The sequence below is a fragment of the Sminthopsis crassicaudata genome, chromosome 4, assembly GCF_048593235.1.
Source record: "Sminthopsis crassicaudata isolate SCR6 chromosome 4, ASM4859323v1, whole genome shotgun sequence".
In the NCBI taxonomy this organism is placed as follows: Eukaryota; Metazoa; Chordata; class Mammalia; order Dasyuromorphia; family Dasyuridae; genus Sminthopsis; species Sminthopsis crassicaudata.
The window spans coordinates 373,554,533-373,579,369 of record NC_133620.1 but is presented as its reverse complement, the minus strand read 5'-3'; the positions used below and the strand labels follow the sequence as shown (position 1 = coordinate 373,579,369).

Below are 24,837 nucleotides of genomic sequence, written 5' to 3'. Positions count from 1 at the left end.
CTTTTCTGGGTATCAGTTCCTGAAAAAAATGAGCATTTGCATTAGATAAAAATAGCATCTACCTAGCAGGATTGTATCAAATGAGATATTTGTTTTTAAAAAATGCTTAGCACAGTGCCTGGCACATTGTGGATACTATAAAAATGATTAAGTCCTCCCCTTGCCTTCCGGCTACATAGCTTCTGAAATCCTTTTTTTGCTCTAAATTTGGTGTTTTTTTTTCCTTCCTCTTTTACAAGGATAAAAATGGAATACTAAAATAATTATAATAATAGCTGACACTGATATCACAATTTATAGGCTTTCTCTAATAAACCTTTTATACATACACATTATCTGATTTGCTTTTCAAAACAAACCCACAAACTGGATAACAGGGATTGTTATTCCCCACATTATATATTTTTTCTTATAAAGCTTTTTTATTTTCAAAACACATGCATAAATAGTTTTTAACATTCAACCTTGTAAAACCTTGTGCTCCCAATTTTTTTTCTCCCTCTCTTCCCTCCACCCCCTTCTCTAGATGGCCAGTAATCCAATATATGTTAAACATGTGCAATTCTTCTATATATTTCTTACTGCACAAGAAAAATCAGATCAAAAAAGAAAAAAATGAGAAATAAAACAAAAAGCAAGCAAACGCCAACAACAAAGAAGTGAAAATATAACCCCCATGTTATAAAAGAGGAAATAGAATCTCAGAGATGAAGTTAGTGACTATGTACAGATCTGCCCTCAGGTCTCTCTAGCCTCTCACTCTGGTGGTGGTGTATGCACCGTTAGGTACTTCTCCCATGCCCCGGGTTGCCCTTCTACTGTGTCTCCAGTTCCCCACTTTCCTCAGCAGACCTTCGCCCTCCACTCGCCGGCTCCTCTCTCCACCTAGCTACCAACAAGCTCCTTCCCTAATCCTTGAAGGGCTACAGGTGACCACTAGGGGGCAGAATAGACTTCAGGTGCGCGCAGTTGGAGGATGGGCGTAGAGAGACCCCAAAGATCTTACCCTGTTTATTACTTCCTCCTTCCTACCCCCCTCTCAACTTTCCTCCCCCCCTCCATGCACGCACACACCCATGAGAAAATCCAGAAAGCACCCAGGCATACAGAAAAACCCACCCTGGGGCGGGGACTGTCGAGTTTCGGGCCCGATCTACCGTGCAGAACGAACTGGGAGGGGCTGGCAATGGGTGAGGCTGTTTCGGGAAACGGAGGATAGCTATTCCAAACTCAACTTTCATTTCTGCTGAGGGCCCAACAAGGAGGGGGGGGATCCTGGGAAAGGCCTGTATCCCAGGCAATCAGGGACTCTAGGGGCTGGAAGATGCTCTGGTGTCTGCAGTCCTGAACCCTTGTGGTTCCAGAGCTACTAACCGAACCTATTTCATCTCCGTTCCATTTTCCTCAGCCCAGACATTGCCCCGGGCTCCAAAAAGAAGATCTGGGTTCCAAGTAGCCAGGCTCCCCTCTATGTGGAGGGAGGGAAAGGAGATGAGAGATGACGCCAGGTGGAGAACAGACTCAGAGAGTTGAGCGACCTGGAGCCCAGTGCACCCGAGGGGTCAGGAATGTGTGGGGAGGAGGAGGAAAGGTAGAAGGGGAGGAGGGATTGCGAAGGGGGGGCGGGGTTGTGTCACCTGTCACCTGTTGGGGCTGTCGGGGCCTCTGGCAGAGGACCGGTATAAAGCAGCGGGCTCCAGAGCCCGACCCAGCCTTTGGGGCAGAACCCGGCTCTGCCTGCTCCGTACTCTTCTCCGTTGGTTACCACCATGACCCCGGGCATCCAACCCACCCTGGTCCTTGTTCTGTTCGTGTTACCTACAGGTGAGGGCAGAGGAAAATCAGACGGGGAAGGGGTGGCTGGGCTCGGACCGTTTTTGTTTTTGTTTTTTGCCTCTGGGCTAGGGTTTTGTTTTTCTTTTATCTCTGCCGAAGGAGCTAAAGAAGGAGGAATCCTGGTGTGAGGGTGATCTGGGGGCCCCTAAGTTGGGGCAAAAGCACAGGAAGGAAAAGAAAGGGTCACAGAGACCAGAGACTGAGAAGGGGCCTTGCTGGAAAGACTAGGCAGTGGGCAGTGAGGAATCCTGGTTGATTTACCTAGAATATTTTTTGGGGGACCAGGCAGGAGAGGTGTGGCAAATATGGAAGTTGGAGAGGAGGAACAGCAATAATGGAAGAAAACTAGAAGCAGAAACCAGAGAGGGAAGTTATGGGCCAGCAATGGAGCCAAGGAAGGTGAAGTAGTATCTGGTGTCTTTGGGCTTTCTCCACTCACACCCACACCCTTCCTAAAATTTCTTCCTTTTACTTTCTGCCCAAATCTCTCTGGGTCTGTTGTTTCTCCCTGATTAGTTTGGACTCCAGCTTAACCTAGTGTCTCTAACTTCTTATAGCTATCCTCCACAACATCTCTGGCACAGCAATTACAACTACAGCTGCAGACAGAACCAGCAGCAACAGAAGCAGCAACACACCCTCTGGTCCCCCTAGCATCACAACCGAACGTCCTGAGAGTCACAGCTCCTCCACATCCTCTGGTCACCCTAGCATCACAACCGAACGTCCTGAGAGTCACAGCTCCTCCACATCCTCTGGTCCCCCTAGCATCACAACCGAACGTCCTGAGAGTCACAGCTTCAACACACCCTCTGGTCACCCTAGCATCACAACCGAACGTCCTGAGAGTCACAGCTCCTCCACATCCTCTGGTCACCCTAGCATCACAACCGAACGTCCTGAGAGTCACAGCTCCTCCACATCCTCTGGTCCCCCTAGCATCACAACCGAACGTCCTGAGAGTCACAGCTTCAACACACCCTCTGGTCACCCTAGCATCACAACCGAACGTCCTGAGAGTCACAGCTCCTCCACATCCTCTGGTCCCCCTGAGAGTCACAGCTCCTCCACATCCTCTGGTCCCCCTAGCATCACAACCGAACGTCCTGAGAGTCACAGCTCCTCTACATTCTCTGGTCCCCCTAGCATCACAACCGAACGTCCTGAGAGTCACAGCTCCTCCACATCCTCTGGTCACCCTAGCATCACAACCGAACATCCTGAGAGTCACAGCTCCTCCACATCCTCTGGTCACCCTAGCATCACAACCGAACGTCCTGAGAGCCACAGCTCCTCCACATCCTCTGGTCACCCTAGCATCACAACCGAACGTCCTGAGAGCCACAGCTCCTCCACATCCTCTGGTCACCCTAGCATCACAACCGAACGTCCTGAGAGTCACAGCTCCTCCACATCCTCTGGTCACCCTAGCATCACAACCGAACGTCCTGAGAGTCACAGCTCCTCCACATCCTCTGGTCACCCTAGCATCACAACCGAACGTCCTGAGAGCCACAGCTCCTCCACATCCTCTGGTCCCCCTAGCATCACAACCGAACGTCCTGAGAGTCACAGCTCCTCCACATCCTCTGGTCCCCCTAGCATCACAACCGAACGTCCTGAGAGTCACAGCTCCAACACACCCTCTGGTCACCCTAGCATCACAACCGAACGTCCTGAGAGTCACAGCTCCTCCACATCCTCTGGTCACCCTAGCATCACAACCGAACGTCCTGAGAGTCACAGCTCCTCCACATCCTCTGGTCACCCTAGCATCACAACCGAACGTCCTGAGAGTCACAGCTCCTCCACATCCTCTGGTCACCCTAGCATCACAACTGAACGTCCTGAGAGTCACAGCTCCAACACACCCTCTGGTCACCCTAGCATCACAACCGAACGTCCTGAGAGTCACAGCTCCTCCACATCCTCTGGTCCCCCTAGCATCACAACCGAACGTCCTGAGAGTCACAGCTCCTCCACATCCTCTGGTCCCCCTAGCATCACAACTGAACGTCCTGAGAGTCACAGCTCCAACACACCCTCTGGTCACCCTAGCATCACAACTGACAGTCACAGCTCCTCAACAACCTACAGGCAGTATAGTCCCACATCAGTAGTAGCCCCTGACCATCACACCTCCCCCATAACCCCTGGTCACCATAGCAACACATCTGCACCTCCTGACCATCACACCTCCACCACAACCCTTGTTCACTATAGCAATACATCTGCACCCCCTAACTATCACACTTCCATTATACCCACTAATCATCATGTCACCATAGCTACAAAAAACACCCAAATCATTACAGCAACAACTGGTACTCAGAAGAGTATTTCTTCAACCCTTCATCAGAAAGTCACACCTGCCCCTGAGAATAATCACAGCTCCACATCCCAACCCATTACAATCAGCCAAAGTACCCATTACCGCCCAGTTGTCATTGATGAGAGTTCCATGTTTTTCCTCTCATTCTTCATCACCAATCGGCAGTTTAATTCTTCTCTGGAAAATCCCAGCTCTTTCTACTATCAAGAATTGAAGAATTCTATCAAGGGTCTGGTAGGTACCACCCTCTCCCCTTTGGGTGGGGAAATCAGACTATTTTCCTCACCTCTAAATAGCCATTTAATCCTCTGACATCCTGGCTATCCTTCTTTCTCCTTCTCTTTTCCCAGTTGCAGCAGATCTACAAAGACAAGGCATTTGTGACTTTTTACCTGCTCCGATTCAGGTACCAGTTTACAGATGTGGGTGGTGTTGAGGGTGGATGGGACACCAGCTTAGATATGGGAAAGAGTACCAATTCCAGAAGGAGGGAAAAGTATTCTGAACCAGGAGCTAGAACCTACAGGACTTAGGTGCAAATCTCCCTGTGCCCAGAAAGGGCTCTGTGATTACAGACTGTACTGTGGTCTTCCAAGAGGGCAGCATCACATCCAATCAAGTACAGGAACTGTTTGCTGAAAATCTGAAGAAAAGTTACCTCTACAACCTGACTATTTCACCATCACATATAATTGGTAAGTAAGGTGTCTTTCCTACTGCCTCCCCCTGCCCCATCTCTGCCAGGGTCATTACTCAGGCACTCTCTGAGAACTTGGAGTCTTCCCCCAAATAGTCTGCTCCTAAGCCAGGAATCCATATTTCCAGGTTTGGTTATTGTCCCATACTTTTGGGTCTCTCCTTCAATCTAAGTGCACACTCTCCCAGATCTCCTTTCCCTTTTGTGGGAAGGAAGCAGGGGCCTTATAGAAGATGGGGACACAACACCCTGGGATTTTCCTTTACTCCAATTCTGTTTCAAAGCCAAAAATGCATATTTCCAGGTTTGGTTAATTGCCCCACAATTTTGGGTCTCCTTGGACCTAAGTACAGTTTTCCAGAATACCTTTCCCTTCGATGGGAGGGAAGCAGGGGTCTTAAAAAAAGATGGGGACACAGCATTCTGGGAGATTCCTTTACACTCCAACTCTTCCCATCTAGTCCGTGAGTGGAATTCTGAAGCCTCATCTACTGACTCTGCTGTGCCTGGCTATGCCATTGCTTTGCTTGTGATAGTCTGTATCCTGCTCGCTTTGGCAATTTTCCACTTTGCTGCTCTGGTAAGTGCTTTGTCCAGCTCAGATATTTGGGTCCTCCCCCATCTTGGTTCCCTAGCCATGAGTCACTGTTCCCCTTTGCCTTTATCTCCACCACTCCAGGGGGTATCTCACTTCCGCCGGAAACATTGTGGACAGCTGGATATCTTCCCATCTCAAGATTCTTATCATCCCATGAACGAGTACCCCCCTTATCATACCCATGGACGATATGTGCCCCCAGGCAACACCAAGCGCAGTCCCTACGAAGAGGTGAATTTATACTCAGTGGGCACTGGGAAGGCAAGTGTGATTGGGACCTAAGAATGGAGTAAAGGGACTCAGGATATATTCAGTGCCCAATGGGCACAGAGAAGTGGGCTTGCCAGAGCATAGACATCACAGTGTACTGAGAGAATCTGAAGGATTTCAAACAGACACCAAAGAGAAGTGGGCACTGTGGAACACAGGAGCATAGTCACTGCTGGATGGAGAGGGCGGGCACCGGGGAGAAGGATTGAAAAGGGGCCTGGAGGGCCTGGGAGTGGACGGTCCAGGAAGTAAGGAAGAAGGGAGTTCAGGGAGTCAGTGACCACCTCCCTTCCCCTTCATTCCCTCGGGAGGGTGCCAGGGACACTGGGTGCCCATGGTGCTTGCACCAAGCACTTCATGGCTCAACAGACTTGGCATTTATCTAGGCAACTGACCGGGTGCCCAGAGGGCAGAATGGTGGTTTCTGCACCTGAGGGGTGGGGGGAGGAACTAGTCCCTCCAGGGCTACAAGGATGGTACCGTGAATGGTAAATTTGCAAATGCTTAGGGGAGAGGGGCAAACATTTTGGTTTTATGTTTGGTTTTAGTTTTTGGTTTGTTTTTGGTGGGAAGACAGGAAAACCCAATCGGGGTTAGATGAAGGGGGGGGTGGCGGCAATTCCCAGAAGGGCCAGAGGCAGATTTTTCTATTTTCCCCACATGCTCCCCTTTCCTCTCCCTCCCTCCATCAGGCTCAGGCCACTTGGTAAATAATTACCATTCTCCACCTTGGGCTAAAACTTAGGATGGGGGAAGGGAGACTCTTCCCTACTCTCTCCTAGTTATGTGGCCCACTCCTCCGGCCTTTCAGCTCTTTGTCTGGTCCCCCTCTTGGGGGAGGAGGGAATTAAAGGAGCTCGAGATAAGAGGGTGGGGGTGGGAAGACTAAGGCTAAGAGCTGAGCAGAGGGAAGAGGGAGGGAAAGACGATGTTTACAGTCGCTTGGGGCTGTTGGTGGGGCCCCAGGCAGGTGCTCCGTCTGTGTTAACCCTGTAGGGGAGTGTGTAGGGACCCTGCTACCCTCATCCCAGCACTTCTCCACCAAGGGGGATACTGGGGGCACCATGCCCTTCCCCAGCACCTCTTTCCAGTACCCCTTAAAAATGTAACACACACATGTTCCTTCCTCCCTACTCAGATCTCTCCTGGAAATGGTGGCAACAGCCTCTCTTACGTGAATCCAGTGGCCACTTCTGCTAACCTGTAAAGGAATAGTGCCAGCCTTGTGCCTGGGGCCAAGCATTGCCGGGAGCACTTCCCCTCCTCTCCCTGGAAGGGAAAGTGAGAAGTTCTGGGTGGGAGGTGTCTTGAGGGCCCCTTCCTGGAAGGCGCATTAGACCCTCCTCCCCCATCCCCATAATCCATCTCCAGATGTTGTCAGAGATTGCCTGCTGCTATCCCACCCTCACGCCGGATCCTGAGGGGAAGGAGCCCTGGTGGGTAGGGATGGGGGAAGGGGAATGGTATGTGACTGAATAAAACTGATGACCCCCCCACACAGAGGACATCTCCAGATCTCTCGTTCTTTCTTCGTCTGACCCAGCCCACCTTCTAACCACCTCAAAGGTCCCAGTGGGCTTGGGGTAGAGCTGCTATGGGGGGATTGGGCAAGAATTGGGAAGGGAGGGAGGATGGCGTGAAGTTGGGACTAGAGGTGGGCAATGTCTCCAGATTTTACAGAGGGAGTGAAGGTAAGAAAGTTTAAATGGATCTGTCCTAGGTTATAGGTGTAACAGTGGGACCCATTGATAGTGGTAAGGGTGTTGGAGGGGAGGGAGGAGGATCCTGATGAGGAATTTGGGAGCAGTTTATGTCTTGGGACTTGGGCTTAAAGGTCAATAAGGAATTGAGGGAAAAGCTGAAGAGACCATAGGAGAGGAATGAATGTAGAGGGGATGTTGTGGGAATGAGTCAGGGATTTTGAAATAGGGGAAAGGAGATGTTTGCCGTAGGTGAGTGCATTAGCAAAGCATGTGAGGTGGTGGCTTCTTGGTCTGCCCTAGATTAGCTGTTTGACCTTGGGTATTGATGACACCCTCCTTTGTGCCTTAATTACCTCATCTGTAAAAATAAGCAAATTGGGCTAGACAATCTCTTAAGGGCCATTTCTCCCCCCACTTTTTTTTTCCACTTTTATGAAATTTTGAGTTCCAATTTTTTTTTTTTTTAGTTTTGACTGATTCTTGACATCTCATTGAGTCATTCACTTCCTTTCTAGTTTTTAGCGAAGTTCCAGATTTTTCTCCCTCCTCCTCCTAAAGGTCCATTCCATTTGCAGCCTCCTGTGTGCTGTGTCCCTAGGGGACATCTAGTCTTGGCAAGAAGGGGGGAGATGTAAAGAGCTGAGTGATGGGGAGCCTTCTAAGATTGGCTTCAATATCTGGGACTGCCTGGGAGTGTGAAAGGCCTCAGTTTGTCAGAAACCTTGCCTGTCACTCCATTTTTGATGATTCCCAGAAGGAAGGAGGAAACGAAACCGAGAGGAGAGCTCAGTGTCAGAAGGAGCGATCTTGCCCAACCCTCCCCCCTCCCCCAGCCCCAGACGTGCTTGGTTGTGCTGGCTCAACCCAGATGGGGGTTTCTTCTCACACCAAAGCAGGTGGAGCCCTTGGTTCCCTCCTTGGCCCCTGGCTCAGTGCCAGGGGGGCAGCTCTATTCTTAGTTGACTTGGTGTTAAGTAAATCCCAGAGCAATGATAACAGTCGCAGAGTCAACAGAGCTTCGATAAGAAGGGCTGTGTTAGATCCGGGCCCTGGCACAGGCCCAGCTCCCTCCATTTTCAAGGCTGCCCTGACAGCTCCCTAATTCCCTCTTGCTTTGTCAGGGTCCCTCCCTCCGTTTGTGGTTTTTTGGGGTCCTTTTCTCCCAGGCACTCTGGGAATGGAGAAGAGCCTTCTTGGCTGAGGAGCCACGCCTTGCCTCCTTAGGTATGTTACCTGACTGATGGATGGCTAAGGCCTGGATGCCCGTGGCCCGGGGGAGGGGGCATCCTGGCCATCCCAGAGAGGTAGCAGTGCCCTCTGGCGGTTCGTCAGTTGCATGGCACTGTAAGTGTGGATTCTTGGAAGGGTGTGTGTAGGAGGGGCGCCGGTCTGCCTTGCTGAGCATGGTGGGCCCCCGACGTGCCCGCCCTGGGCATGCTGTGTGCACCTGCCTGGGTGGTAGGTGGGGTGGGGGCTGGGTTGTGTTTCCCACTGCCTAGTTCCTGGGAAAGCACAGGACCAGGGTGTAGAGGAGAGGTCTCCCCCCCCTCTCCCAGTGAACTCTAGTTCCCTGTCACCGGCTAGCTTCTCCTGACTGAAATGAGAATCCTTTCTGTAAACGGTGGCAAAGGAGTTCCGAAAGGAATGGCTAGACCAGAGTTGTGTCTGGCATCTTCCTTTATTGGTAGAAACTGTGAAAATAACAGCCGTTGGCACAGACCGGAGCATTGCCCACCCACAGGGAATAAAGGATGGGCGCCAGAGATACTGCCCAGCCTAACCTGCCATGGGGTACGGGCCCTGCCCATCAGGGCCCCTCGAAAGACTGGGCACACTGGCTTGGGGGAAGGGGGAGGGCCAAACATGCAGGGGAAAAGGAGAAAAGAGGACATGCAGCTGGAGAAACTGGGGTAGCCCCAATAAAGCAAGCATGACAGAAAGGGGCCCCAGCTCCTCTCTCCCAGCAGGCACCTTCCTGTGGCCGCCTGGGTCAGAGTGCCTGGGCTCTGCCAGGCTAGAAAAGGGCTTACCAACCTCTGGGGGGGAGGTCCATGGAGCAGGGAAGTTAGCAGGGCATCAGTGAGAAATTTGGGGGGGTAGTCCTCTCTGGGAAGTTTCCCCCAGACCTATATCCCTTACTCTAAGCCAGACTGAAAGAATCAAGGTACAGTAGTGAGATCATGGGGCATATAGTAGGCACAGTGCCCATTCTGGGTGACTTGATTAAGATGCCCAGGCAGGATGGGCGAGGAAATTTGAGTTTTTTCCTGGGATGTGTAAACTCAGTAGATCCTATGCCTAGGCCAGGAGAGAGTGGAAAAAGGTAGCGGGCAGCCCATGATAGAGGACGTACCCGAGCCAAGGAGACAGAGGGGGAGTAAGATGGAGCCCCTATGGAAGGGTTATAGGAGGCAGTACCGGGGAGGAACTGACAGAAACTGGCCAAGGGACAAGGGGTCAACTAAGAGGAGATGTGGAAGAAAAGATCCTAAGGGGAGGGAGCCGGGGGCAGAGGGGGTGCCCCCAAGGCTCTGGGAGCTGGGGCTTAGGGCTCATGGTGTGGCGTAGAACAGGAATCCAGGAGAATAGGACCCATAGCACCCACCATGTCTGTGGGGCTCAATCCAGCTTGGAGAAGCCCCCAATTGTGACTTTCCTCTCTGGCTTCATACCCACTGGCTCTTGCAGCTGGACCGCACCACCCCCAATAAAGCAAAAGGCCGGACATACAGGCCCTGAGCAGTCCAGCGGGCACTCGAGTAGCCCGCGGAAAGACACAGCATCAAGGAAGGAGACCCGACCCCGCTCATAGTCCAGGCAGATGCCCAGGCGGGGAGGCAGAGGGACGGTGCAGCCAGCCCCAGGCCCATCTCGGCCTGTCAGCCCTGCTCCGCCACTGCCGCCGGCTCCCAGAAGGATCTTGCCCATGCCGATGGTCAGGAAGGCAAAGGGGGGAGACGCTTCCACGGTAGCGTCTTCTGCTCCACTGTCATGGCCACTGTCTGGGTCATACCTAGGGGAGGGTCCAAAGCAAAGGGCTGATGATTGATGACAGGATCAGGGACAGGATCATCCTGTTCTCCTCCTATGTTCCCTTTCTACATCCCTCCCCCAAAAAGGATCATTATATGTACATATAATAACTGGGGCCTTAGAATCCAGCCCAAGCCCCTCCTTTTATAGTTGAAGAAAGTTCCCCAAATTCTCTGTGTAGGGGAGTCAAGATCTGAGCCTTGGGCCCCTTCCCTTTAATCCTTAGCCTGCTGCCTCAGCCTTGTCGCCTCTCCCACCCCCAAGGCCTGGGTTTCCACGTGCCATGGAGACAAATTGCTCATCCCCTTGTCTGCTCCTCTGTAGCCCTTCTGGGCCCCGTGCTCCCCCCCCCCCACCAGTCCCGTGTTGTGGCCTGACCTGGGGCTGACCACGTCTGGGGCACCCTGGAAATTCTCTTGCAGTTTGCTCTCTAGCCCAACACCCACTTTGACCAGGTAGGAGGCTGGATCCACAGCACAGGCCCAGTAGCTGCGGCCCTGGGTCACGGCCACATCACCCAGCACGATGTCCACGCTCAGATGGCAGCCTGTCAGCAGTCGCTCGGCTGCCAGGAGCAGAGGCACTCCCGGTATGCTGCGAACTGCCCGTTGGTCCTTGCTGATGGCCAGCCGCTCTCTGCTAGAACCCCAGCGCCCATCCAGGAAGAAGTGCAGAACTGGGGGAGAGTGGGCAAGATCGGAAGAACAGGAGGATGGGGAAAGCAGGAGGAAAGCAGGGGAGGGGACTCGGGGAATTGTCAGTGCCCAGGGAGTTCAGGGTTTTAGCAAGGCATCAGTCCAAATTCAAAGGGAGCGGAAGGAAGAGGAGCATCCTCTGGGGGAATGTCCCCAGTATGTCTCCTCATTTTAAGCCAGACTGATGGGAGGGGAGGAGGGAAGGGACCATAATGGAGGGGCAGGCAAGGTTCTACTGGGTACAATGTCTGAGCTGGATGGTTTGGGTGAGATGCTCAAGCAGGGTAAAAAGAGAGAGGAAACCTGGAGATTTAAGGAGCGGTTGAATGAATTCCTAACACAGACAATGGGCCATGAGGGGAAATAGGAAGGGGGAGTGAGTATGAAGGTAGAAGGCAAAGGATGGGTGTGGGACCCCAGGAAGAATTTTTATGGAAGAGTACAAGTCATCCTCCCACCCTGAGCCCCAGATCCCAACCACTCCTCTGCTGTCTCTAGCAATGAATACTCTCCTGAGCCCAATAGTTGGGACGTTCTGCCTCTATCCCATTGCACATATTTTTCCATGGTTAGAATCCCTGTGTCCATCCTTTAGTTTCTCTTTCATTTTCACCTCTATCTCTTTTCTTTGTGACAACAAAGCCAACAAGCTCATTTCCTAGTGCTTTAGATTTAAATCATCTGAGATTTACAAAATCCTTTTATGACCTTTACTTATTAATAGAATTAATAGAATAGATTAGATGTCTTATAGTAAGACAGGAATTTGTTGTGGTTTTGATGGTCATGTGGGGACTGGATCTCTCATTTCAATGATATATAAGAACTCCCACTAACCCAGATTACCGACTGTTCGGACCCATATAGTCTGAGAATTTCTTGGGGCACTGAATGGTGAATTACCCAGCATCACATGGCCAGTAGACTTTAGGGGTGAAAATGGATCACATGGCCAAGTAGGCTTTAGAGGTGAAACTGGGATCAAGCTCTTCCCAAGTCACAGACCAGCTCTCTCTCCATTTTGTCCTTACTGCCATTGTCCCCAATTTGGAGATGGGAAAACTGAGATTTGAATAGTTTCAGTGACTTGTCCATGGGCCATTGATTGAAAAAAGTTTTAGAGTAGCTATTTATTGCTTCCTATAAAAAAAAAATCTCACATTCACAGAGTGTTTTAAGATTTGCAAAACACGTTCCATGAGACAGGCAGGACAGAGCATTAACAAATAAGGAAACTGAGGCACAGAGAGTTTAAGTGATTTGCCTAAGATTATGCAGCTATTGTCAGAAGAAGGATTAAAAATCTAGATTTCTGCTGTCTCCAAGTCCAAAGCTCCTTTAGGACCAAATGTTGGATGACTACATGGCATTTCTCCCCACCAGGGTATGCCCTATAATCCCTAAGCACTCATTTTCTTAGCATCCATACCTGTCCCAGTCCCCACCCCTTGCCCAGCAGCTTACCTGGTGCAGGAGGGGTGTGCAAGTGGACATCCTCACTGTATTCTCCATAGCCCGCCTTATTGCAGCCTCTGACCCGAAGCACATAGACTGAGCCTGGGTCTGGATTCTCCAGCAGAGCACTGGTCCCTCTCACCTCTTCTCGCCGCTGCCAGCGGGCAGGGCCTGATGGATTAGGGACATCTGTGCGCCGGAACTCCACAGTGTAGTGCCAAGCAGGTGGGGAGTGTGGGGGCAGCCGCCAGCAGAGGAAAATCTGGTCATAGGCAAAGGTGCGCTGGGTATCGATGACAGGAGCCTCAGGTACTGCAGGAAGAAAGAGCAGGTCAGGACATAGAAGGGCCAGTGATGGGATGGGGGAAAGGGGAAAGGAGAAGGGCGGGCAGCGGGAGCCCGGAGGGTGAGTGGAAGTGAGGGGTGGGGGATTCCTGAAAAAGGAAGCTGGGAAATGGAGACACTGGTACCAGGCTGGGACAAGCAGGGAGCAGGCATCTAGGACGTAGGAATAGAGGTGTACAAAATCTAAGGAGGAAGAGGAAGAAGACAGGGAGAGATAGACAAGTGGAAAGTAAAGGTTGATAGAGGAAGCACAATATAACAGGGAGAACACTAAACTAGCCTGGGAGCCAGAGGCAGGATGGACACTTCCTAGCTTTGCTGCTACTTAAGCAGGATAACTAGAGCAAGTCACTTGGATCTTAATGGGCTTTGGATTCCTCATCAGTAAAATGGGGGGAGATCCTGAGCCTATAACTGACCTTTAAGGTCCCTTTTAACCCTAAGTGATGAATGGGAACAAGGAAAGAAAACAAGAAAGGAAAGAGAAAGGCAAAGATCCCTAGTACATAAATCAGCAAAGGAATAAGGAGAGGAAGCAAAGAGATGGTGGAAGGGAGAGAGCAGGGAACAAAAGCAGAAAAAGGAAAGTGAAAATCAGGAGAGTGAGAATCAGATGGAAGACAAAGGTGAGGTGAGGGAAAGGGAAAAGGTTAGGAGAAAGGAAGCAGAATCTCTGGCAGAGGAGAGAGTGAAGGAAGTCAATGGTCACAAGTCAAGAGGGACATCAAAAGGTCCCATGGTAGGAAAATCAGAGAGGTAGCGAGATGAGGAGAGCTCTGGGGGTGGGGGAGCAGGGCAGAGTAGGACAGAGGGCCCAGCGGGAGGGCAGGGCCCCCGGGGCAGGGGCCAGTGACTTGCCTGGGGTGCTCCGGAGCAGACTCCGCCGTGGCCACAGCCTATAAACAAAGAGAGGGAGAAGCAGCGCTGAGCGGAGCTCAATGGAGCCAGGGTCGGGGGCTGAGCAGGGGCTGGGCGCTGGGGAGGCTGAGGGCAGGGCAGGGAGGAAGCTCTCTGAAGTGGACACTGCCCCCCGGGCCCGCTGCCAGGAAGAGGGAGGAGAAGTGAGGGGAGATGGGAGAGGGGACAGGGTTTGGCCACCTCATTACCTCTTAGGAAGCTGAGCTCAGTCAACAGCTTCATCTCACGCCCCACATCCAGCTGACAATGGCGAAAGGAGGAGCTGGTAGCCGGACGGAAATTCTGAAGAGCCTCTGTGGCTCTGGCGATCCTAGAGAAGTAGGTAGGTGACGGTGGTCAGCAGAGACATCACACCTCTTGCACCCTGCCACTGGACCTGGCTCCCTGGCATCTTATACTCCCTATCATCTCATATAGGGCTTTGGCCCCAGCTCTGGATTTGGGAGCCCATCCCACCCCTTAAGCCTCAGTCCTGTTCTATAATATTTCTCAGAGCGTCCAAATAATCCCTGGAAGCTCAAGAACCAACCCCACCCTTTGGCATTACTACAGGCCTCTGCTGTCACTTGTCTGCACATGAACTTCACTCATTTAGAGTATTTTTCCTTCCTCCTCCTTTCCCGTTCCCTCCATGTTACTGCCTTGTTCTCAGCCCTACCCGATTCTGGGGAAGGGCTTCCTAGTACGGTGCCCAGCGAGTACCTGTGGTGTAGCTGCTTGGCAGCCTGTACAAAACAAGGCTGGTCAGTCTCTTTGAGAACCTCCTGAGCATAGCCCACTAGGCCTGAGCCATCCAGCAAGCTCCGGTGCTCCTGGAGCTGGGCCCCGAGCCGCGCTAGCCGTTCCTGCTGGCATTCATCAATGGCCTGCAGCAGAGTTGCCCGTTTCTCCTCCAGCACTGCACCCAGCCCCCGCACCAGCTGAGCCACTTCCTCCTTTGCTTGCTGACCACTCACCTGCCCAAGGGAAGAAAAGGGCACAAGGAACATCATTTTCCATCTTTCTTCCACTGGGCCCTTTACCATCTTTTTGGGTATCCAGCATCACTGCTAGTCCCTTAAGTATATGAATTAACATTCTCTTCACCTTGAGAGGTAAAGGGACAAGATGCGCGGCCCCTTAGTGGGCCCTTGATCACTCAAGCCAGGCACTTTGCATCTGTGTAAACCTTGCCTACATCATTGGCCATTCCCCTAGGCATCCAAAATCAACAATTTGGTAGAAAACATCAATGCTACAGCTACCCCACAGCTACGCCAACTTTCTGGGCATCTGTGCCAACCTCTGGGGGCTGAATATTAATTCTTAGGGAATTTATGCTACTTCCCTTTGGGACTTTCCCTATACTACCTGTCCCTATTTGCATCTTTCTAGTCACTAGAATCCATGTCAACCTTGCCACATGCCCCAAAGTACCCGACAACTTTTACTTACTTATCACCTCAGACAATTCCAAGGCACCCAAAGTTATCTCCTTTCAGAACTATCAGATCTCTCTGACACTTTAGCCAGCCCTACCCACCCTGCCCTGGCACCGTGCCTGCCCCTGTGCCCTCCCTCACCTCTGTATGCCTCACTGTCTCCTCCAGCTCACAGATCTGGGTTTGTACAGTGTCCTGATTTCCCAAAATATATGTCAGGCTCTTTGTCAGTTTCTCCTGTGAAGGAAGAGAGAAGTGGGCATTATGCCCGGGCACAGGAGGAGTTTTTGCCCCCATGGTGAGAAAGATCAGATCAGTGTGGCACAGAGTGATTATGTGGTGGGGAGAGGGGAAGAGGTGGGGGCTAAAGAAAGAAGACTACTCACTTTCAGAGCCTGATAGGCACTGAGCACGGGTGTAATCTTGTGCCCACTGTGAGTTCGCCGAACCCGGCAGAGCTGGCACACTAGCCGCTGGCATGTCTTGCAGTAGTGAGAGACTTCTTCTTTGTGGTCTGGGCACATCAGACCCTGTAGAGAGAAGGCAATGGTATTAAGAAATCCTTCTTAGTCTCCCAGATGCCTGCATTTAGGCAGAGGCAGCACTTTTCCTGGGAACAGTTGGACTGTAACAGCCTTAGGGAGCACTACAGTAAGAGGGTTTTTTTTTAGGTGCCAGGAGGAATCCAAAATTAAGAGCATCATTCTAAGTAGTAATGGGTGCCCTTCAAATACAGGACGGTATTCTGGGTAGTACTTAGTACCAGACTGCTTATCCAGTTCCTTGTTTGAGTTTGTCACCAATACTTTGTCAGTGGCAAAGATGTCAATTTGGTGTGTTTCTGTGTGGGCACACAGGCGCACACACTGCGTTTTTAGATAATCATTTTGCAGATTGCTCTATGATTCTTTGGGTATTGAAAGATCTGGGTGTCCACATATCCAGGGCCCTTGGTAGCAAGGAAGCACCATACTGTTGCTGACATAATGCTGTACAGAACTTCCCTCTCCTCTAGCTCTTTAGGCATCTGCAGAGGTACCCAGAGGGTTGACTGGCAAGACCTGCTCACCTTTGGGCGAAAAGTGAGGGTGGGCAAGGTGGGTTCATGCTGGGCCTTCTGAGTGCCCCAGGGATGGTAGAGCTTGAAGCACTCGTTGCAGAAGGTGGCACGGCACTCGGTACAGCCCTTGGTGGCCTCCAGAGGTGGGGGTTTACAAAGCTGGCACAAGATGGCACCACCCACACTCACACTCTGACGGTACCGCTCCACAACCCGCTCTAGAGTCAAGTTACGGAAGAGGCCATTCAGGCCCCGCTCGCCCAGCTCCACATCACCCTGGCATGCTGGGCATGGGAACATCACAATCTGGGGGTGCAAGGCTCCCCGTTTCCGGCCAGGGTATGTTCCAAAACCTGAAGGAGAGCATGAGGAGGGAGATGGAGAGAGGGGAAAGGGGGTATGTGTTAATTCCAATCCTCAAACCACAGCTGGTGCCACAGCTGGGACACAAACAGAATTATCCCCTAAACAGGTGCCTTTTCATCAGCAGAAACCGAAATATCACTAGACAAGGAGACATTTGTCCCTCACCCCTTTTCCCCTCATTTCCCAGGCATGTCTGCCTTTAGCTTTTCTGTGTACCTTCACTCTGACAATTCCTAGTTTATGGGGTTTTTTTTGTTTGTTTGTTTTTGGTTTTTTTTGATTATCAGCTGCCCCCCCAACCTTTCCCACCTGAATTCAGCATCCCCACCTGACTTGAGCAGCCTGTCCAGGCGGTCTGCTTTGGGCAGAGTCCTACGGCCAAGGCGGGGACTTCGTGTGGAAGGGGTGGAGGCAGGTGAGGTGGGCTCAGAGCTGGGATCCCCAGTGTGGCTCCCATAACCCTGCTGCCCCAGAACTTCCCTGGCACAGGCCTGGCACACATTGTGGGCACAGGGCAGCACCAGTGGCTGCTTGTACATCTCTTGGCAGACGGGGCACAGCAGTTCCCTCTCCATGTTCTTCATGCTTGTCTGAAGGGATGGAGGAGAAGGGGGAAGAAAGGGAGAAAGGATTGTAAGGGGCCTGGCATTTTCTCTCTCCTCATTTTGGACCCTTTGGATAAAACCGAAGGCCTGGATATTTGGATTTTTGTATGAGGTTGGAATGGCTGGGTCAGGATCTCCAGAGAAAAGGGCCAGAAAGGAAAGGGCCCACTCTTCTCATCCAACCACCCACTTCTGCGCTCCCAAGCCCAGTTTCAAGCTAGTAACTGATCTGACCTGCCTTCCGCACCCGAGATACAACGGCCCTCTTGCCTCAGTTTCCCTCAGCAAAGGGTCGGCATTGGGAGATCTGTGGGCGGGGCCACGGTTTTCCCCATTCCCACCCCCTCCTCTTTCCTAGCTCTGCAGCAACCGGGCCGCATTTCTCCGCACCCCCCCCCTTCCTCACCTGGCCCGCCGCCCCCACTCCCCTCTCTCAAGCACGGACGTTTTGCTCAAGGACACAGTCCCTTAGACTGCATGGATCCCAGGCCCAATTCTCTCTAGCGCTCCGCCAGCGGCTGCTCCCTCTCCCGTCACTGTCCTTCCTAAAGGCTCCATTCCCTGCCCTCCTCCTCCTCCCTGACCCTGCAGCGTTTTCAGACCTCCGAACCAATCCGTCTGCTAGCTTCGATCGCCCCTCCGTACGATTCACCTCCCACCGTCGCCATCCCACTGTACCGCTTTCTGCCCCGCCTCCCATCCTCCAACAGCACAGCATCCCTAGCTGCCCCCCAAGGGAACTGGGGGTAACGAGGGCCCCGCCCCCTCCCCCTCCCCACCGGAAGTAGCCTCTCCCATTTTCAGTGGTAGTGGGGGCCCCCCAGCTGTCCCCTCCCTCACGTTCTCCTTCCCAACCTCACCTTGTTCCCTCTCCTAGCAGCCATCCCGGCCAGGGGCGCAGCTGACACAAAGGAGGAAGGGAAGGAGGTGGGGGGGAGTCGGGTTGGCACCGCCCCTGGGAGCGCCGGGCACGGGGTTGCTATGACAACCCAGGGCTCGGAGGCGCACGGGGGTGGGGGTGAGAGTAGGGGTGAGGGGCAGCGGGGGTGACATGGGGTGGGGTCAGGGGAGAGTAGAAGGGGAGCTTTACCCCTCGAGGGGAATCACTTCCAGTGATGCCCTCTCATCGGTTCTCCAAGCACACACTCCCCTCCAGAGCATCATGGTCCCCTCTGACATCCCTCCGTCCCTCCTGTCAAGCCCCCTTCTTAGTCACCCCAAGCCCGAAAGCCCCAGGCAGAGCCTCCGGACCGATGCCTTAAGCCGCCCCTGTCCCCGACTCCACGTCTGGCCAGCCTCCCCAGCAGCCGTCCACAGCGCCCCAGGTCCAGCGCCTAGACGCTTTGCTCCCTTGCAGCCCGGTTAGCAGCCTCCCTCCTCACCGCGTCCCCTCGCATCTTCTCTTCCCCACCTTCCTCGCACCTGCCCCCGCTCCCCGCCCCAGCGTCCCTCTCCGGTTCCCTCCGGGCTGCAGCCGGCATCCGCACCCCCAGCCCTCCCCGCCACCTGTTCCGTGGCTGTGGCCAGCTCCAGGTCCCTGACTCGGGCCCGGCCCCCCGCCCATGACCACCTCACCCCAGCTTCCCACCAGGTCCCCACTTTCCCCCCTCCATCCCCAACTCACGCTGATGCGGACCAGCGCATCCATGATGGAGGTAAAGGTCTGCAAATCCTCACCCTCAGCCATGGCTCTCTGGGTGCTCCCTGCCCACCCCCACCCCCCAAGGTCCCCCCCCTCCTCCAGTGCCTGAGGTGTCCGATCCAGGCTTCGCCTATGAGCCCCCCTAGCTTAATGCAGGAGTCGGGGTGGGGTAGGGGGTGGGGGAGGGAACTTTGGCTGGGGGGGGCTTGGGGTGGGGCACCACTGCGCATGCTCCAGGGACCGGCTTCTAACGGCGAGGGTGGTTGGGCGGGGGGGGGCGCGGAGAGCAGAGAGGGTGCGGAAGGTGGTGCCGGGGGTGGCGGAGGGGGCGGGATGGAGGAAGGGGACTCTCCCCCACGTGGTTCCCCGCGAGGGGGGGGATAACCTAGAAAGTGGGGAGGCGGAGGTTTGGGGAGACTGCTCTTCCTATGCTGTCGGCCGTCCCGCTCCCCGCAGCACCTTCACTCCTGTCACACAGCCGGGCAGTGGGCGGGGGTCCGCCGGCCCCGGCCCCGCCCTTCGAGACCGGAGGGAGGCGGCCCGTCCGCGGAGGGCGCGGGCTCGGGGCCGTGGGGTCTGCAGGGGAGGCGGCCCGAGGGCGGGAGCCAGCCGCGCCACAAGCGCCGGGGAGGAGCGGACTTGTGGGGCGGGGGCGGGGGGGACTGGGCACACACACGTCCGGAATGGTGTGGAGGGAAGTGAGGTGTGGATCCGGCACTGCCCCGAGCACAACAGGCCCCGAATGTGTGCTGGGATGCTCCGGGACCGGGTAGCGTGTTCGGTGCACCCGCCGAGTGACAGCGCAGCCAGGGGCGGTGGCTAGAGCTCGCCTTCCTCGCACTTCCTCCTCCTCTCCGGCAGAGGGCGACGTTTTCAGGAGCAAGGAGGAGGAGTCGAAAGGTGGGAGGAAAAAAAAAAAAGGCCGAATCTTGGCGCAGGCGCACAACTCTCCGAGTCCGGTTCGGTTTCTTCCTTTCTCTGGGCAGGGGGTGCCGAGCCGACCCGCACGTGGAGCATCATGGGTAACGGGACCGGGCGGAATCTGGCTGGGATCCCCTGGGAGGGTTGGCTCGGGTACCGCCGGCGGGGGGGGAGTGGGAGCGTTGCTGGAGCGGAGCCCGAGGCCTCGGCAGTGCTGACGTGGCCGGCCAGCTTCCACGGGCCGGGCTCCAGGAGAGGCTGAGCCCTGGGAGGACCCTGTACACCTCTAATTCCCATTTTACAGATGAGGAAACTGAGGTTCAGAGAGCCGAAATGACCGTCCCGAGGCTACCTAGAGGCATTCGGGATTCGAACCCAGGGTCAGCGTTCTGCTCTGTGCGCCCTCCCCAGACTGCCTGCCTGAATGGGCATTATCTGAGAAGTGTTAGTGGGAGGTCCTGCCATTACCGGCCGTTATGGAGGAGGTCATGTGCTTTGGAGAACACCGGTGGGCGTATGGGTTTCCTCCTCTGTAAAATGGCATCCCGCAGACCCACCAAGCGCAGGGATCCCTGGTTTTACAGGGCCTTCAGTAACCTGGCCCGCCGCCGGGAGCTTCCTCTGTAACCTTGCCTTTAGTGCACCGAGAAACACTCAGAAAGGGGGCGTCCACAGGCTTCAGGGGCCCGGGCGGCTGTGACCGCAGAGAAGGGCCGTCACCCCCTTCGTCGGTACTACTAGGGCACTGGCCAGGCACTCACTCGGGCCCGGTTCCGGGGGGCCGCGGGGGGCCGGGCCTCAGTGGGGAGGGCTGTCAGGAGCCATGGCGGGGGTGCCGGCCTCTCGTAAATTGTGCCTTCTCCCCTCGTTTTCCCTTTCAGTGGTGGGCACGGGCACTTCTCTGGCCCTCTCCTCGCTGCTGTCCCTGCTGCTCTTTGCCGGGATGCAGATGTACAGCCGGCAGCTCGCCTCCACCGAGTGGCTCACCATCCAGGGGGGCCTGCTGGGCTCGGCGCTCTTTGTGTTCTCCCTCACCGTATCCTTTCGGGGGGGCGGGGATGGAGGCCGGATACCCAGGAGCGAGGCTAGACTAGAGAGATGGATAGAGGTAGCGCTAGATGCAGACGTTTGAACGAATGCAGGTTATACATACGGAGCGCTATATATGTGTATATGTAGAAAGAGGTAGAGATAAATGGAGAGATATCAATTGGACATGAATGAGTACAGATTATACATATATAGAGAGATCATATATATGAATATATGATAAAAGGAGAGAAATATGTGGATGAGATATATATAGAGAGAGAATAGAGATATAGATGGAGACAGATATGTAAATATCTATAGATAAATAGGGAGATAATATAGGGAGAGAAATAATAGGCAAAGAGAGCGATAACACCGACATAACAGTTGTTTTAAGGACGATATTCAGTAACCTTCAAAGAGTCAATGAAATGTGTCATTTCCTCCTCCTCAACCTCATCGCCTCAGGCCTTCAACAATTTGGAGAACCTGGTCTTTGGTAAAGGGTTCCAGGCCAAGATCTTCCCTGAGAGTAAGTGAGGATCTGGGGCGGCTGGTGGGCACTGGGATATTGGAGCCCTTCCTCCTGTAGAACTGGATTGATTGGGGAAGGGGAACTGTAGAGAATACATAGGAGACAATCAGGGGAAGGGAATGACATGTTATGTAGGACTTGGCTTACAGATACACTTTTCCTTCCCTTCTCCATTAACGGTCAAACATCTACCCCAGTACAAAAAGGATTTACTAAGTATCTTCTATTTGCCAGGAACTGTCCTGTGCTGGGTGCTAAAGTTAAAAGACAAAACAAACAAACAAATTAAAAAAAAAAAACAGGCCTTGCCCTGAATGATTTTATGTTTACCAGGGGATACAATTTGTAAACAGGTAAGTAGATATATGATAATTTGAAGAGAGAACACTAAAAATTAGGGGCATTAGGAAAGCAGCTAGGTGGCACTATAGTGGACATAGTTCTGGGCCTGGCGTCAGGAAGATCTGAGTTCAAAGTCATCCTCAGATACATATAAACTGGACAATCCAGCCACTTAACTGGTCTCAGACTCTGTTTCTTCATTTGTAAAATGGGGATAATAGAACTTATATCTCAAGATCATTATGAGGATAAAATGACTTAAAATTTGTAAAGCATTTTACAGACTCTAAAGTACTACATATAACTATAATCATCATCATTATTATAATTATATTGTGTCTGCTAGTAAAGAAGGCCCTTGAAGCCAAAATAATTCATCACCTATTTTTCAGAGAAGGTGTGAGCTAGACAGATGGACAGTTTTATTCCAGGTTTTGCTTTCTTTCTTTTTTCTTTTTTTTTTTTCTGGCAAGGAAAAGGGACCATAGATTCAGGTAGAACTTGAGAGGTCACAGTCCAACTCTCTCCCTTTACAGATGAAGTAACTGAGGTGCATAGTGGTAAAGTGACTTCTCCCCAGTCACAAAGGTAATTAGTGATTTAATGACAGGGCCAGGATCCTACCTCTCCATCTCTGACAACAACAGTTTCCTCCCCAGAAACAGTGAGTCAGAGCCAGACTGCTTTCTAGCTTCTGAAGCAGACACTCACCACCGAGCTTTGTATTGGAATATTGAACACATTCTAAAAATTACCTATCCCAAAGCCAAATAGAGCAGATTTTTAAATTCTCTCCTTGACTATTTAGGTGGTAGAAAGTTGATTGGATTTTGTTATTTAATGCAAGCTTCAGAGTAGATTGGATGCAATCCCTTCATATCATAAATGAGGAGACCAAAGCCCAGTGAGCTTCAGTACTTACCCAGCTTGTGAAAGTCTGAGACACAATGTGAAGTTTTTCCAATTTCTAAGCCCAATGATATATCCACTGTACTAAGTTTCCTCTCTGGACAGGACAAATGGCATCTGTACACAGTACATTTTTTTTTCTTTTTTCCCAATAGTTTTTTATTTTTTCCAAATACATATATAGTTTTCTACATTCATTTTTGTAAAACTTTTCATTCCAATTTTTTCTCCTCTCACCTTCTGCCTCCCCAGGATAGCAAATGATCCTAATATATGTTAAATATACACAGTAAATTTTAGTGAAGCTGTGCCCCTAACTCCTAGAAATATGCCTCCATTAAACTTCTAGTCCATAAAATTGAAACCCATTCATGTTCCTCAGATGATCCTTTCTCTTAAGTCTTAATTGGTCCTGCTGCAGGCCTTTGGGATTCCTTCTATCCAGACCCAGAGTTGGAGGCTAGCAAAGAGAAGTAGTTGACTGATTCTCCAGAAGAGGCTAGAGCCCTGAGAGTTTAATAATTATGACAAAGGACATATACAGCACTTTAAAATATTCAGGGTTCATCTAAGCTTCACAGTAGCCCTTTGAGATTAGTGCTGCTATAAGTGGTATTATCATTTTATATATGAGGAAATAGGTTTAGGACAAAGGAAGGGGATGGGAAAGAAAAGAATAAGCATTTATTGCTTATGTGCCAGGCCCAATGCTAAGCTCTTTTTACAAACAGTATCTTTTTTGGTCCTCACGATACCCTGTGAGCCAGGTGCTTTTATTATCCCCATGTTACAGGTGAGGAAATTGAGACAGACAATGGGTAAGTAGCTTGATACGACCACACAGCCAGTCAGGATCCAAAACAGATGTGAATTTAAATCTTCTGACTCTAAGTCTGGGCCTTTGTTCCTTCTGATTGAATGATTAAGAGAGATAAGTAACTCGTTGGGGGCTAAGCTGTGACTTGAATCCCTGTCTCATGCTGGGGAGGATGACTGCCCTCCGCCATGTTGCATGTTCCAGTTATTCCTGTAGGGTCAAGACATGATGAATTGCCCCAAGTTGTATTCTCTCCCAGTGTGGCCCTAAGTTCCTCCTGAGCCCTCAGTCTGAGTTCTGCCCTCTGCTTCCTCCCTTCTAGTTCTCATCTGCCTCTTACTGGCTCTCTTTGCCTCTGGCCTCATCCACCGCGTCTGTGTGACCACTTGGTAAGTCCGGGCATTGTGCTGCTTCCATGCTCGCTTGCCTTCCTTACTGCCTAATGCTCTTTTGTCTAACTTCAGTTTTTTAAGGATCCATGATTCCCTGGCATGGATGTTCCTTCTAGTCATGAATTAGACAATCCCCATGGGTCCCTGTAGTCATCTTACAGCCAGTGTGGTGACGAGCATCTCCCTTCAGCTGGCAGGCTGCTGCCCATCATCGCCAGGCCCAAAGGCCTTCCTAGGGTGGCCGTGCCGGGGGCTCTGACCAGCCTTTGAGATCCCCGAGACACTCACCCCCCAAAATGGAGCAGCAGAGAAGGTCATAAAGGCCACCTCCTCTCTGCCTCCATCCCTCATCCCCATTCCCATATTTCAGGACAAATGCCCCCGGGGTGATATCCCTGAAGGACTCAGTTGCTGGGCCTGGTGTTTGGGTTACTGACACACCTTCTTTGCTTCCTTCCTTGGGCAGCTTCATCTTCTCCATGGTTGGTCTTTACTACATCAACAAGATCTCCTCTGCTTTGTATCAGGCAACTGCACCAGTCATTGTCCCTGCCAAGGTTACAGGCAAAAGCAAGAAGAGGAACTGACCCTTCAGTGACCAATAAAGTGGACTATTTTGTAACCCAGTGTGTGTGGTGGTCTATTTTGGGTCGTGTTAACAGCGGTGTGCTGTTAACAACAACTGTCTGTCTGGAGGAAAGAAACCACATGCATGATATACTTCTAAACTTAATCCACATTATTAACATTTTCTTCATCACTAAATTAAATCTAGTCTAGATAGCCAACAAAACAATAATTTAAACCATGATTTGTATTGTTTGCTGATTTTTGAGATATAAATGCTCACAAGGAACATTTAACAATCAATTCTCTTGAGCAGGTATGAGCTGGTTCCAGCATGCCTGTTAGT

The 24,837-nt window shown here is 52.1% G+C and overlaps 3 protein-coding genes across 8 annotated transcripts; 2 read left to right on the top strand and 1 right to left on the bottom strand.

Annotated features, from left to right (window-relative positions):
- The first annotated feature begins 1,647 nt into the window (after positions 1-1,647).
- On the top strand, positions 1,648-7,233 carry MUC1 (mucin 1, cell surface associated). Of its 2 annotated transcripts, none has more exons than XM_074262202.1 (7): positions 1,648-1,824; positions 2,394-4,402; positions 4,519-4,574; positions 4,724-4,863; positions 5,327-5,445; positions 5,545-5,724; positions 6,872-7,233. In XM_074262202.1, the coding sequence occupies exons 1-7, from the start codon at positions 1,770-1,772 to the stop codon at positions 6,938-6,940; spliced, it is 2,628 nt and encodes an 875-aa protein (XP_074118303.1). In that variant the 5' UTR covers positions 1,648-1,769; the 3' UTR covers positions 6,941-7,233. The 2 variants fall into 2 exon arrangements, with proteins under 2 accessions (XP_074118303.1, XP_074118304.1); XM_074262203.1 differs by having other exon boundaries at positions 1,650-1,824; positions 5,545-5,694.
- Positions 7,234-9,095: 1,862 nt separating this feature from the next.
- On the bottom strand, positions 9,096-19,633 carry TRIM46 (tripartite motif containing 46). 3 transcript variants are annotated; one of them, XM_074262188.1, is made up of 10 exons: positions 18,959-19,633; positions 17,058-17,319; positions 16,373-16,716; positions 15,690-15,833; positions 15,445-15,540; positions 14,585-14,838; positions 14,071-14,192; positions 12,629-12,931; positions 10,848-11,145; positions 9,096-10,449 (listed from the first exon to the last, which is right to left on the bottom strand). In XM_074262188.1, exons 1-10 carry the CDS (start codon positions 19,019-19,021, stop codon positions 10,056-10,058), a joined length of 2,280 nt encoding a protein of 759 aa, XP_074118289.1. In that variant the 5' UTR covers positions 19,022-19,633; the 3' UTR covers positions 9,096-10,055. The 3 variants fall into 3 exon arrangements, with proteins under 3 accessions (XP_074118289.1, XP_074118291.1, XP_074118288.1); XM_074262190.1 differs by lacking the exon at positions 18,959-19,633 and adding an exon at positions 18,195-18,704; XM_074262187.1 differs by lacking the exon at positions 18,959-19,633 and adding an exon at positions 17,937-18,057.
- Positions 19,634-19,735: 102 nt separating this feature from the next.
- KRTCAP2 (keratinocyte associated protein 2) lies at positions 19,736-24,546 on the top strand. Of its 3 annotated transcripts, XM_074262192.1 has the most exons (6): positions 19,886-19,998; positions 20,202-20,277; positions 20,779-20,933; positions 21,398-21,461; positions 23,855-23,921; positions 24,391-24,546. In XM_074262192.1, exons 3-6 carry the CDS (start codon positions 20,841-20,843, stop codon positions 24,509-24,511), a joined length of 345 nt encoding a protein of 114 aa, XP_074118293.1. In that variant the 5' UTR covers positions 19,886-19,998; positions 20,202-20,277; positions 20,779-20,840; the 3' UTR covers positions 24,512-24,546. The 3 variants fall into 3 exon arrangements, with proteins under 3 accessions (XP_074118294.1, XP_074118292.1, XP_074118293.1); XM_074262193.1 differs by lacking the exons at positions 19,886-19,998; positions 20,202-20,277 and adding an exon at positions 19,736-19,876; XM_074262191.1 differs by lacking the exon at positions 20,202-20,277 and having other exon boundaries at positions 19,848-19,998.
- The last annotated feature ends 291 nt before the right edge of the window (positions 24,547-24,837 follow it).